Source organism: Pristiophorus japonicus, chromosome 15 (genome assembly GCF_044704955.1).
Source record: "Pristiophorus japonicus isolate sPriJap1 chromosome 15, sPriJap1.hap1, whole genome shotgun sequence".
In the NCBI taxonomy this organism is placed as follows: Eukaryota; Metazoa; Chordata; class Chondrichthyes; family Pristiophoridae; genus Pristiophorus; species Pristiophorus japonicus.
The window spans coordinates 8,825,458-8,839,961 of NC_091991.1; the positions used below are offsets into that span (position 1 = coordinate 8,825,458).

The window sequence follows — 14,504 nt, forward strand, 5'->3', positions numbered from 1 at the left end:
TGATGGGGGACACAAAATTCCCCTCATTCTTTGACTTTGCATCGTCCAAAGCCACGTATAGGAAGGTGTATTCCATGCCAGCTATCCACGGCCTCCAGCATTACAGACAGTGTCAGCCTGTTAACCCTGTATAAAAGATAACTGGAACAGCTCCACAACCTATAGCTGTTAAAGCACAACTTTCATGACTATGAAAGGATCAAAAGAACTGCTGCAATTACGAGTCAATATTCTGGACAAAGCAAAACTTCTGCTCACATTGTTTCACTTTTAGCAGTCTCTCTCCCAAAAACCATCTCTGCCTGAAACGTTAAGTAGAAAGTAGAGCCTAGTTTTGCTAGAGCATGTGTTAGGTTACATTACAATTATGACATATCTCCAACTTTTTCATCAGACTTTCTACAATAACCAGTGTCACCAAGTCTTCTGGTTCAGACAGAATCAAATGGACATCCACTATGAGCACAGGTGCCAATCCATGAAACTCGGTAGGGAGCTGCCTGCTATTGCTGATGACAGCGGAGCAGGTGGGTGAAGTGAGGGGAGGCCCGACGTGACAGGTCTTCATGACGAAACTAGAATGATGCACCTAGTGTACTTAGAAATAAATTCTCTCTCAATACTTCGTACTGAAAGTTGTCTCCTTTAGACGTCTCACTTGGGAAAACTCTCAAGCTTTCAGTTATTTTGTCTGCGTTTGCATGCAGATAAGTGAAGTTCATGCTCTGACTCACTCTGTAAGCTTTACCTGCCACCTGCTCGCGAGAAAACAACATTTTGCTGATTAGAGCTGTGGCTTTCTATACTTGTTGGACCAAGGTCACTTCCCAGAGCAGAGCTTTTTGTTTGTTTTGGCAGCAAAACCTTGGGTAAACCCATTCCCATGGGCCATGTGGCTAATTGGCAGCAGAGTGCATTTCTCTGCATTAGGCTTCAGATCGTCAAGATCCACAAAGATTCATTCTAATCAAGCTCCAGTAACGACTGAACCAATATGCAGCACCTGCTACATGGGAGCAATTTAAATGCATTCATGAAGCACTCCTTGAATCTAAAATCGATCGTGCGTTGGCACTTCTGTGCTTCAAGCTGACCTCAAAATTTGCATCCAGCTCAGTTACTGTACTAGTGTGGTATATTTGTGCATATGGACAAGCAATTGAGCAAGAATCTTGTATTAACTGCATTTAAATGTCTATCTTGCATGTACAAAATTCCGTCCCTTCTGCTGCCCTTCTCTCTGACCTGAAGTAGTGGGGGTTCTGTGTGTGCATATATTAGCACCTTGTAGCACACCTAAGGGGTCAGCTATTTAGGATTGAAATGAGGAGAAACTTCTTCACTCAGAGGGTGGTGAATCTTTGAAATTCGCAGAGGGCTGTGGAGGCTCAATCTTCAAGAGATCAATAGATTTTTGGATATTAAGGGAATCAAGGGATATGGGGATAGTGCAGTTGAGATAGAAGATCAACCATGATCTCATTGAATGGCGGAGCAGGCTTGAACAGCCGAATGGCCTACTCCTGGCTTCTAATTTGTATGTTATCTATTCACTCCAAAGAACCGATGGACTATGCCAGGACAGTGGTGATGTCAAGTCTTGGATAACAGTCTCGGATTTCCATTTGGATAACAATCTATTAATTTCATTTACTCTTTGCTAGTATTTGTTGTTGGGTGTACCAACTGCAAGCAAAATGTTCAGATCCTTTTAGGTTTCTTGTCTTTAATCTTTACTTTTCCTATCCAATGCTGTACCCCTCTTTAGACAGGAAGGTAGGATGCAAAGATCAAAAAGAGTTGAAATACTGCCATCAAAATGACTACATAATTCGACAGCTGCAAACACATTGCACACTGAACTATTTAGGACTATCTAGCTATTTAAGCTATCAAAGCCTCCCTGACAAAGCACAACATCCCCACCAACACCTGGGAGTCTCTGGCCAAAGGCCGCCCTAAGTGGAGGAAGTGCATCTGGGAGGGCGCTGAGCTCCTCGAGTCTTATTGCCGAGAGCATGCAGAAATCAGGCGCAGGCAGCAGAAGGAGCGTGCGACAAACCAGTCCCACCCACCCTTTCCCTCAACGATTATCTGTCCCACCTGTGACAGAGACTGTGGTTCTCGCATTGAACTGTTCAGCCACCCAAGGATTCATTTTTAGAGTGAAAGCAAGTCTTCCTCGATTCCTCTGATGATTTAGGACAGGATGTGGAACAGTGTTTGTCCTTTCCCTCAGCAGTAAGGTGCAGTTTGCTGTACTTTGCAGTGGAGGCAGTTCAGAGAAGGTTCACTCGGTTGATCCCAGGGATGACCGAGTTGACTTAAGAAAGGTTGAGTAAGTCGGGCCTCTACTCATTGGAATTCAGAAGAATGAGAGGTCGTCTTATCGAAACGTACAAGATTATGAGGGGGCTTGACAAGGTGGGTGCAGAGAGGATGTTTCCACTGATGGGGAAAACTAGAACTAGGGGGCACGATCTTAGAATAAGGGGCCGCCCATTTAAAACTGAGATGAGGAGAAATTTCTTCTGAGGGTTGTGAATCTGTGGAATTCGCTGCCTCAGAGAGCTGTGGAAGCCGGGACATTAAATAAATTTAAGACAAATAGACAGCTTCTTAAACGATAAGGGAATAAGGGGTTGTGGGGAGCGGGCGGGGAAGTGGGGCTGAGTCCATGATCAGATCAGCCATGATACTATTGAATGACGGAGCAGGCTCGAGGGGCTTTATGGCCGACGTCAGCTCCTATTTCTTATGTTCTTATGTAACCCAGCTAATAATTAAGTAAACCTGCCCAGAAAGAACTTTGGAATCCTCAGATAAAATAGAGTTCCAAAACACTCTGACTTGAGTGTCCAAAGCTCTGCTCCTAGAGTTACAAGGCCACCCACTGCTGCTCATTTCAAGTCTGAATTGGTTGTCCCATACCTTTTTCACTGGTGACGTTGGTGTAACTTGGTTGGTGGGCACGGTTGATGGGGCCACTGCTGCAGACTGTATCGCTCCACTATTGATACGGTTTACAATATTTACAGCTGCTGTCGGTTTGCTTTTCTCTGGAAGAAAAGTAAACGTATTAATGGAGAAATGACTAAACAAACCCATAGAAGTAATCTAGAAACCACCCAAGATGGCCGTAGTATTCCATTTGTAACTCTGTTGCGTTGATCCTTTTGCATCCTATTCTTAAAAGAGAAAAGCTTTATAGAAAGAACAAATCTAAAATCACTGTTTAATTTACTTAATGCAGAACACACCAACTGAAATAACATTTAAAAAAATTAAATTTTAGGGGAAAAATTAAAATATTAGGGAACTGCATGTTGCAGTGGGTCAGACTCAATGCAGGCCAGACTGATAGAATTTAAAACCTGTCTGTTGACCGCAAGGATCCAACATCAAACAGTTTTAGCCGTCTCAATCCAGTTTTTAGTGGGCATGAACTCGTTGCACAAAATTGCTCCTCAATACCATTAATAGGGAGACACGAGCATGGTTATGTTACTGGACTCGTAATCCAGAGGTCGGAACTAAAGATCCGGAGACCACGGCAGCGGTGGAATTTAAATAAATCTGGAATAAAAAGCTAGTATCAGTAATGGTGACCATGAAACTACCGGATTGTCGTAAAAACCCATCTGGTCCACTAATGTCCTTTAGGGAAGGAAATCTGCCGTCCTTACCCGATCTGGTCTATATGTGTGACTCCAGGCCCACAGCATTATGGTTGCCTCTTAATTGCCCTCTGAAATGGCCAAGCAACCCACTCAAATGTACCAAAGCGCTACAAATGGATCAGTCAGTATCATGGACTGCAGCGGTTCAAGGCGGCGGCTCACCACCACCTTAGAGGGCAATTTGGGCAACAAACTCTGGCCTCGTCAGCGACATCCACATCCCGTGAACTAATAAATTTTAAAAGTACCATTAATTACAATTAATGAGTTTGACATTGCATGGATAGATGTAGGGAGAATGACGACTCTGGAAGCTGTGAGGAACTTGGGAGTGATTGATGCTGACGTGGGGTACCAAGCCCTTAAAATGGAGAAAGTTCTGCTCTTCAGCATTCATATCCCTCATCTAAATAAGTGCAAACGTCGCAAATTTAAACAAAGCAATATCCAATAATCTTCAGAAAAGGGTAATCTTCGATTGGACATTACTGGAGGTTTTAAGATGGTCCAATTATTCTTCCCATGGTTGAATTTATGGGCAACAGAATCTAAAAATTACTTGGAGGTTACCTGTCTCTGCTTCGGACTCAGAATCCTCCTCCTCTTCCTCTTCACTGGAACAACTGGAGTCATCTTTCTTGCCCTCCTCCTCTTCGTCTGCTTTCTCCTGTTCCAGAGACTCTATGTGGGCTGGAATCTTCTGTTCGTTCAGCAGGGTTTCTTTACTGTTACAAGAATTTCAGTAAGATTTAAAATCAAACATCACGATCTTCACCTACACCATTTCCAGGTCTCCGTATTTAAGGAAGGTTCACTCGATTGATTCCGAAGATGAGGGGGTTGACTTATGAGGATAGGTTGAGTCTGTACTCATTGGAGTTTCGAAGAATGAGAGGTGATCTTATCGAAACTTATAAAATAATGAGGGGGGCTCGACAAGGTGGATGCAGAGAGCATATTTCCACTCATAGGGGAAACTAAAACTAGGGGACATAGTCTCCGAATAAGGGGCCGCCCATTTTAAACTGAGATGATGAGGAATTTCTTATCTCAGTGGGTTGTAAATCTGTGGAATTCTCTGCCCCAGAGAGTTGTGAAGGCTGGGTCATTAAATATATCTAAAGTGGACACACAGATTTTTGAGCGCAAAGGGAGTAAAGGGTTATGGGGAGCGGGCAGGGAAGTGGAACAGAGTCCATGACCAGATCAGCCATGATCTTATTAAATGGGGGAGCAGACTCAATCGGCCAAATGGCCTACTCCTGCTCCTATTTCTTATGTTCTTATGTTTGTTGACGATGAATAATCATATTCACGAACAGGAACAGGCAAAATAAGTGTGTGTTCCCAAATGATGCAGCTTATCAATCGCTACGAACTCATATTGTGAATCGCACTTTAACTTACGTTTTGATCGGTTTTAACTGTTGGTTGTTCTCCATTGTTCCAGTGGACTCGATCAATGGGGATTTATTTGCTTGCTTCTCACTAAAAAGCTTTTGGGGGGCGGAACAAAAAATTCAACAAGAGTTAAGATGTAATTTTTTTTTTATAAATAGTGATAAATTATCAAACTAGAACTTTGAATAATTGTATTCCCATTCAGTGCGAGTAAACTAGCCAAGTTATGGGCAGAATTAGGAACAGAAGTATTTCTTTGGCTCAACAGGTGGAACGGATGGCTGGGGAGGGAGGTTCCATACCGCCAACAGTGCATTAATTTAAAAAGAATAGCTGGATGCTGAAACAGGAAGATGATAAAGCTGACATTCTAGAAATGAGATAAAATAGGCTGAAGGGCTTGTTACCCCAACCCACTTTAAGATGAGCTTGTAATACAATTTAAATAGAAATGATACAAATTTGGAAGGTTGCACGTTTACAGATACAAGCTAGAATCGGATCGCTTGAACCATTTATTTGCGCATTGGAGAAATCACAGGCCATACAATGCAAAACAGAAAATAATTTAAATTCTGTCCTCAACGAGCTGTTTCCTACTATGATAAATGTCATTATATTTTGATTTCAGAAGCAGCAATAGCTGAAATTGAGAAAAAAAGCAATCTGTTCTCTGGTCTCTAGGACCTAACTTTGTGATAAAGAATTGGCAAAGATTTTTCACTTCGAATGTTTGAATTACATTCTGGAGGAAAACACTTTATTGCTTCTAATGGTGCAACTAAGTTAAATTGACCAGGTCTCCATGGTGTATACACTCATTGCTGAGAGAGTTCAATTTACACCTCAAGGAGCACAGGATGTTTTGAATAGGACCGAGTCTGGACCTGGAATTCAGCTTTTCATGGCAACGTCACGTGACAGTAAAGATCTCAATGACTCCGCCACTGAAGATGTAATGAATATATGTCTGAAGGATACAGACATTGCTGCATGCAAGCAACTGTCTGATGGACAGTAGTTAGGACATGACAGATCAAACGCCAATTTGCTCTTTATGGAACTGAAGTGGCCAACAGTGAGCTTCTGCATCCCGACGAATTCACACAGCAAACAACCTGCTTCTGCTCTCTGATTCTTTAGAAACAAAAATGGATTAGGACAGTTTTATGTATTGGCCTCTCCCCAGACGGACAAAAGTACATATCAAAAGATGGATTATCCCAAACCAATTTTAGTTCACATTTGCTGTAAAGTAAAATTATATAATGATAAAAAGAAATATTTTCCTTTGGCAGGGCCAAAAGAGCATTAATCCAGAGTTGAAGAACATTAGGTTGGAACGTACAGATGGAGATGATTACTTGGATAAGGTGCAGCAAGTCCATGGAGCGATCTAACAACGAGGACCTCGCAATCGATATCCTGGGGGCAGAGAGCCAGTGGAACTTGGCACGGCAGGTGTGGTGGCCAAAGGGGCAAGATGGGGCGGGGGACAAGAGAGCGTGTGAATGAATTGCGGCTGCAAAGCTCTGGACCAGCTAAAGTCTGTAAAGGAGAGAGGACACTGGCAGAGAGAGTACACAAGAGGTCAATTTCTGCAGTGGAGAGATGGATGAAGGATCTTAGCAGGCAAGGGCAAAATGTGTGGGGCACAAGCAGGCAATGGCCTGGAGATGAAAAAAATACAGTTTTGATGACTGACCAGATGTCAGGTACAGCAGTAAAGTTAGGGTCAAGTAGAATGACAAGACTGTGAAGAACCTGGTACACACAGCTGGTGGCACTGATACACAGAGTTGGAGCCAAAGGCAAGAAATATTAGCAGAAACGGAAAAAGAATAGTTTTGGTGATATTCGGCTGGAGGAAACATTTTCGCTTTCCTCCCTCTGAAACAAGTTGGCCTCGGTGATAGCGACGGAGAGGTAAAGTTGGGTACCACAGGTTTACATGTGAAAGCCGACTCCATGCTTGTGAGTGGTGTCACCAAGAGATAGCAACAGGCAAAATATGAACATAATGAAAGCAAGCCATCTGTCCACATGCAGATGTGTGTGCGTGCACGCACGGTAGCAGACATAGTTTTTTTTTTACGGTGAGATTTCACACTTTAAAAAAAAAAAAAATTCGTTCATGGGATGTGGGCGCCGCTGGCAAGGCCAGCATTTATTGCCCGTCCCCAATTGCCCTTGAGAAGGTGGTGGTGAGCCTCCTTCTTGAACTGTTGCAGTCTGTGTGGCGAAGGTCCTCCACAGTGCTGTTACGGAGGGAGTTCCAGGATTTTGACCCAGCGACAACGAAGGAACTGATGGTCAGGATGGTGTGTGACTTAGAGGGGAACATGAAGGTGGTGGTGTTCCCATGCGCCTGCTGCCCTTGTCCTTCTAGGTGGTAGAGGTCGCGGGTTTGGGAGGTGCTGCCAAAGAAGCCTTGGCGAGTTGCTGCTGTGCATCTTGTAGATGGTACACACGGCAGCCACGGTGCGCCGGTGGTGGAGGGAGTGAGTGTTGAAGGTGGTGGATGGGGTGCCAATCAAGTGGGCTGCTTTGTCCTGAATTTCAAACTGATTCTACTTAGATAATTTAAAAACACGAATATTTAGTTGTACGTAATAACAGTTGTGAAAAAGATATTTTTTAAAAACTGAGAAAACCCATTCGCTATTGCTTCATGTACTGAAAAGATAACAAAAGACTGAAAAGGAGCTATCAATGGGTCTTCCAGGGCTGCGAGAGGCCCAGTTTCCTTTAATGTGCCAATTCTGGTCTCAATGATGAATACTTGGGAGCTCTATGAGTGTGCACAGCCTGGATGTGGCAAGCCAGTTTTAATGTTAAGACCAGAGGGCTTCTTATCCTCCCTATTGTTTAGCTCGACAGGAAGTTTTGTACACTAGCACAGATGGTCCAACCATAATAAAACATTACTCAAGTTTTCTTGCAGAATTTTGCCTTCTCTTTCCCTCTGCCAAGAGACAGTCAATAAAACATTGATGAACTATAATAAGTTCCAGAAACTTACCATATTCTGCTTTTTCTGCAACTCTTCTAAGTACCCAAGAATATCTTCATCTGCTACATCAAAAGCTGTCTGGCCCTGTGGACAAAATTCAAGCATGTCAGAAGAGGTTTACAGGAAAAGAAAAAAAACTCTCTGCCAAATATAAACGAGCCAAATAGAAAATGAGTTATTGTTAATAAGACACCAACTTGGCAAGACAGACAGTTTCAGAAGCCATTGCAACGCACCCCACACCCTTTGCAAATCCACTTTCTTGGCAACCGAGGGGGCCGATGGTGAGGCAGGTACATGTGATAAACAAACCATTTATTCATACATGGTGGCATTGCAAGATTGTGCAAAAAGAAATATGGAGCCCCAATTGTTCGAAGGGAGTCAAGGGTTAAGGCGACCGGGCAGGGAAGTGGAGTTGAGGCCAAGATCAGATCAGCCATGATGTTATTGAATGGCGGAGCGGGCTCGAGTGGCCAAATGGCCAACTCCTGCTCTTATTTCTTATGTTCTTATGCTCGAATCCCATATCTACATTATTGGAAGCCCATCAAGCTCTATTTACACTCCAACTTCAACGTCCCAATCGTTTGATGCAACACTCGTCAGAGTGTAAATGTCAAGACTGAGATTCGGCGAAATGGAATGTTATTCTTGCTTTCAGCCTTTTGTGTTGCAGAATTTATAAACGGTGTGTCAAGGAAATGGACCTGGAGGGTCACAATCAATAAAATAACGTCTAGTACGGCTCAGCAACCAAGCTCCAAAATAGAAAAAAAAATGTTTATAATGTTGGCTCGTGTAACTAAAATATTAAACACAATGATAAATGAGAACATTACCAAAAGAATGAGTGCTAACACTGGTGCCAACACACTGTAAAGCGTGCGTGTGTGTCGCTACATGGTTTCCTCAATGGCTGCCCCATCCTATACAGGAACTGGTCCAGTTTGCTGCGCCACAGCTTCACAATGTTGACACCAAGTTTACGCGGTGAGCAGCTGAGCCATATGTGCTCGGTGTTAAACCTATGTGCCGAGTTACCTCATTCAGCCAGGGCTGCGATAGGTGCACTACAATGGACCTCAGTGTCCGAGCTAAGCTCGGCTAAAAAAAAAAAGATCAATGGTTTCAAGTGCTGGCAACAAGCCCTGCTGGCAATGTCCACGTGCAGATATCTGCCGAGAACCTGCTCAGCTCCACCTCTGATGACATCTTTCGCTCCCCCACCCCCAATATCTTGCCAACATTCTCTGCCATGGCTCACAGCTGAGCCAATTGAGTGTGCTACCACAGGCTGACTCACACCTGTGGAATGTCACAGTAGCAAGGAGTCAACATCTTTAAGAAAAGGGAGTGGGAAAACTAGATTTACACAACACGCATCAATCACAATACCTTACGATAGTGCTTTTCAAAGCTTGGTTTGTTAATCACGAGATTAACACATCTTCTTCTATAGGAAATAATTAAATATTCACAAAAGACACAAGTCCAAACGATATATATTCCAATATTCCAAAGACCAATTGATACTCCCTCACTGCTATTTAAATGCAGAATTTAAATGCTTGCAAACCAAGTTATCAGATACCAAGATTCTGGACAGTGTGGCATAATAGTCTGCATAGTTGCATTTTTTGCCCATCGTCGGAGGTGGTGTGGGCCGACTTCTTGACGCGATTGTTTTTACAATGGAGTGGCTTGATGGGCCGCTTCAGAAAGAAAGACTTGCATTTCTATAGCGCCTTTAACGTCCACCGGACGTCTCAAAACATTGTACAGCCAATGAAGTACTTTTGGAGTGTAGTTACCGTTGCAATGTGGGAAATGCGGCAGTCAATTTGCACACAGCAAACTCCCACAAACAGCAATGTGATAATAATCAGATCATTTGTTTTTGTTATGTTGATTGAGGGATAAATATTGGTCAGGACACCGGAGATAACACCCCCTGCTCTTCTTCGAAATAGTGGCCATGGGATCTTTTACATCCACCTGAGAGCAGACATGTTTAATGTCGCATCCAAAAGACGGATTAGAGGATATTACGAGTCCGCCATGTATCACGGGACTGGAATTGTGCGCCGGCCAGACTGGGTAGGGACGGCTGGTTCCCTTCCCCGCCACCTTTTGTGCTGCTGTGACTTCAAGCAGATTACTTTAATCTTAAATCCCTGTTTGCAAAACTTGTATCATTTAACCATCTCCCTCACTTTATTCTCGTGACTTTCAAAAAAAATAACTTGTTACCGCTATCAAAAAAGTAACTGGTAACAAACCACTTTGTTGATCATCTCCATATCACAGAAGCTTTCTACCAGGATTCGGCACGTTTCCTCTTTACCCCAGTGTGCTGCAGCGTGAAGTGGAGTCCAGCCATCGTAATCTTTAATGTTTACATCATAACCTGCCTGGATTAGAAGCCTGTGGATTTAAAAAACTTTTTGAAAAACTTCTACCAAAAAAAAACACTCCCATAAATGTCACATCTCTAACTAACAATATTTATTTTTGGAACTTGAATGTACATTTAAAAATAAATTCAATTGAGCCAGATGTATGCTAACCCAGGAAAAAGGCTTTGTCTCAACTATACTATTTTAATAGATTCTCGATCATATTTTACACCCTTCAAGACAAGCACAAACTTTGGTGTTCACAAGCTCACTTCAGTCAACTAATCACCAACAGGTGAATTTCACAACCCTCTTCCGTTTACAGATTTTAGCTCAGGCCATGTACTTTCATTCTCAACATTTTAACTGTCCCGAGCCAACAATGAGACTACCTAATGCGGTCAAACAACACATAACTAAATTCGTGCTCCCGTTTATAGCTTGCAAGCATCATGAAATGTCCAGCCTCCGTCAGGTATCTATGGGGGAATGAAGTGAATAAAAGCACAGACATCAGTAGGTGGAAGCCATTTTAACAGATTCCAATTTTGATACACTCAAGTTACCCTGGTGCATCCTGCAATTTCAATCCATTATTTAGCGATAAATAAGTAGGGAAGTAGTTTTACGTACGTACTTTAAAACCTCGGAGTAGCCTTTAGCTGCGGCTACGTGAAGAGCTGTTCCCCCGGATTTTGGATGTCGGTTGTCACTTATTTGCCCACTATTTAACCACTGCCTGGCATCACGGAGCATTATTCGTTCTTCTTCTTTCCGAGCTGCCTCTATATCCACTCCTAAATAAACAAAACCCATTCAAAAGCAAGTTAGCAAAAGCAGATTTAACCACACATCTGCTAACTAACGTTAAGCATGTATCAGCAGCACATTTTCAAAACTTGGTATTTTTGAGAGCGAGGCAGAGATCGAGACACAGGTTAAAAAAAGGCCTTTGGCACAGTAAACAATATTATAGTGAAGATAAACTACTAGAAAAAAATATGGACATCTAAAATGTGGATTGCAATACTGTTATAACCGGGCCAGAAATCTAAACAGGGCTGCACCGCAGAGCAGACTGCATTACTAACTGCAAAATTAAGATTTTATAAATTAAAATTGAATCGTGCTGACTAAAAATAATGAGACAAAAGCAAAATCCTGCGGATGCTGGAAATCTGAAATAAAAACTAAAAGTGCTGGAAATACTCAATGGGTCAGGCAGCATCTGTGGAGAGAGAAAACAGAGTTAATGTTTCGGGTCGATGACCGTCCGTCAGAATTGGACAAAGTTAGAGATGTAACAGATTTTAAGCAAGTGTAGGGGCCGGGAAAAGGGGGAGGGGAGGAAAGAACAAAGTGGAAGGTCTGTGACAAGGTGGGAGGCAGGAGAGATTAAATGACAAAAGAAATGATAGTGCAAAGCAAAAGGAGATGGCCATGGGACAAGTAAATAAACAAAAGATGTGTCTAGGCAGGGTGTAAATCATCAACAGCTGCTATGTGGAAAAAATATTGGCAGAGATGATGGTTTGAAATTGTTGAACGCGAAGGCTGCAAAGTGCCTAAACGAAAGATGAGGTGCTGTTCCTTGAGCTTGCGTTGAGCTTCGTTGGAACAGTGCAGGAGGCCGAGGACGGAGAAGTCAGGGCCCAAGTTTTGAGCCGCACCTAGAACAGCGCAGTCCAGACCTGGACGTCCGTTTTTCGCGCCACAAAGTGCGCCTAAAAAACCCTCCGTATTCTCCACCTCCCTGCAGTTCCTCTGGCCCTCGGCGCGGCGCAGCGCAGCAGGAGCTGTAGGAGCGGGGGGGGCCAGGTCCCTGCGCTGAAAACAGTGCCGGGACCTCTGCACATGCGCGCTACAGTGGGCACGCAAGTGCAGTAGCTCCAGGCGCCCAAAACTGTGTGGGAGGTGCCCGAAGCACGCAGCCCCTAGCCCTGGCCCAATGGCCTCACTGGGGCTGCGTGAATAAGGCTCCTCCCACGGCCAGCTCCTACTTCCTCCCGACCCGACCAGACTCCCGCTTCCAGCCTCCGGACCGGACCCGACACCCGCTTCCCGCCTCCGGACCGGACCCGACTCCCGCTTCCCGCCTCCGGACTGGACCCGACACCCGCTCTCTCCCCTCCCCTCCCCTCCCCCCCCCCCCCCCCCCCCCGGACCGGACCCGACACCCGCTCCACCCCCCGCCTCCGGACTGGATCCGACCTGACCTCCCTCCCCCCGACCCGAACCGAACCGATCTCCCTCCCACCACCCCCCCCCGACCCGACCCAACGCCACCTACCTGTAAATCTGGTGCTGGAGACGAACCCTGCCCAAAGTCTTGGGCCCGGCCCGTTCAGCCTCCCTCCCTCTTCTCCTTTCCCCCCAATCTCCTTCCCTCCTCCCATCCCCCCCACCTCCTTTCTCCCCTTCTCCCCCTTCCCTCACTGTCAGAAACACAGACACTGACAGACAGAGAATGAGAGACACACAGACAGACAGAGAGATAGAGACACTGACAGAGACACACTGAGGGGGGTATCCCAGCACGCTGTTGGAGGGCTCCCAGTGCTGCAGTCGGTAAGTAGAAAATGTTTTATTGATTTAAAAAAAAAATTATTTCTTATTAATTTTTTTTGATTGATTTATTGATGTATTTATCATTTATTATTGATGATGGCTCTTTATTTGTAAAACTGAAGTGTTTAATGTTTGTAAACTTCCCTTTAAACACCGCCCCCCCCCCCCCGCCATTCCCTAAATTTGTAACCTACGCCTGATTTTCTAAAGTGTAGACAAGGTTTTTTCAAGCGTACAAATATCTTCACTTACTCCATTCTAAGTTAGTTTGGAGTAAGTTTTCACTCACAAAACTTTGAAATCAGGCGTAAGTGGCCGGACCCGCCCCCTTTTGAAAAGAAAATTCTGTTCCAAAGTGAAACTGTTCTAACTGACTAGAACTGGAGCAAACTAAATGACGAGAATTCCGATTTCTATACCAGTTGCTCCTAAAAATCAGGAGCAAATCATGTGGAAACTTGGGGCCTATGAGTGGGAGTGGGGGTGGGGAATTAAAGTGACAGGCGACCCGAAGCTCGGGGTCACGCTTACGGACCGAACGGAGGTGTTCCGCAAAGCAGTCACCCAATTTGCGTTTGGTCTCCCCAATGTAGAGACCACTGCATCGTGAGCAGCGAATACAGTATACTAAATTGCAAGTACAGGCAACTCTCGATTATCCGCACACGGATGCAATGGGAAACCATTGTAACCGCATTTAAAATTCCGTGTGTGAGACGTCACTTTGAAACTCTGATGTTCCTTTCGAATGTTGCCTGTTGAGCCTTGCTTTTAAGCGCTCTGCCTTGCCTCAGCTCCCGCTGCTGCTCGCATGCAGGTCCACTGTCTCTCATAATTCATTAAAATGCCATGAACAGTCACAGGAAGCAATCAACAAGCCGAATGGTCTTTAGATCTGGAGGACTAGAATTCAAGGATTAGAAGATACGCTACAGCTATTGGTTAGAGCACACCTACAGTACTATAAGCATTAACTGTAATGTCAACTCGCTCGAACGGAGAAATCGTTTACCCGGCATAGCCCAATCCCCGATGGGCCCAGATAATCGAGAGTTGCCTGTACAAGTAAATCGCAGTTTCGTCTGGAAGGAGTGTTTGGAGGTCTGGACAGTGGGAAGGGAGGAGGTAAAAGGGCAGGTGTTACATCTCCTGCGTTTGCAGGGGAAGGTGCCGTGGGAAGGGGGAGGAGGTGCTAGGTGCGATGGAGGACTGGACCAGGGTGTCACGGAGCGAGTAGCCCATTCGGAATGCTGAAAGGGGAGGGGGAAGATGTGTTTGGTGGTGGGATCATGCTGGAGGTGGCTGAAATACCAGAGGATGATCCGTTGAACGTGGAGGCCAGCTTCCCTGGACTGGTTGGGCCAAATGGCCTGTTTCCATGCCTTTTATCCCATGTAATCCTCTGAAATAAAACTCCTTTATAGTACACAGCAAGTCTGTCAA

At 44.6% G+C, this 14,504-nt stretch overlaps 1 protein-coding gene across 11 annotated transcripts in view; it reads right to left on the reverse strand.

Annotated features, from left to right (window-relative positions):
- The window catches only part of ppp1r12a (protein phosphatase 1, regulatory subunit 12A), a 212,502-nt gene that overhangs the window by 85,770 nt on the left and 112,228 nt on the right, over positions 1–14,504 (reverse strand). For all 11 annotated transcript variants that reach the window (XM_070900112.1, XM_070900111.1, XM_070900119.1 and 8 more), the window contains exons 4-9: positions 11,131–11,290; positions 10,377–10,521; positions 8,104–8,178; positions 5,088–5,176; positions 4,251–4,405; positions 2,932–3,059 (exon numbers count right to left, since the gene is read on the reverse strand). In XM_070900112.1, coding sequence (XP_070756213.1) covers positions 2,932–3,059; positions 4,251–4,405; positions 5,088–5,176; positions 8,104–8,178; positions 10,377–10,521; positions 11,131–11,290 — 752 coding nt within the window. The remainder of the gene's footprint in view (positions 1–2,931; positions 3,060–4,250; positions 4,406–5,087; positions 5,177–8,103; positions 8,179–10,376; positions 10,522–11,130; positions 11,291–14,504) is intronic.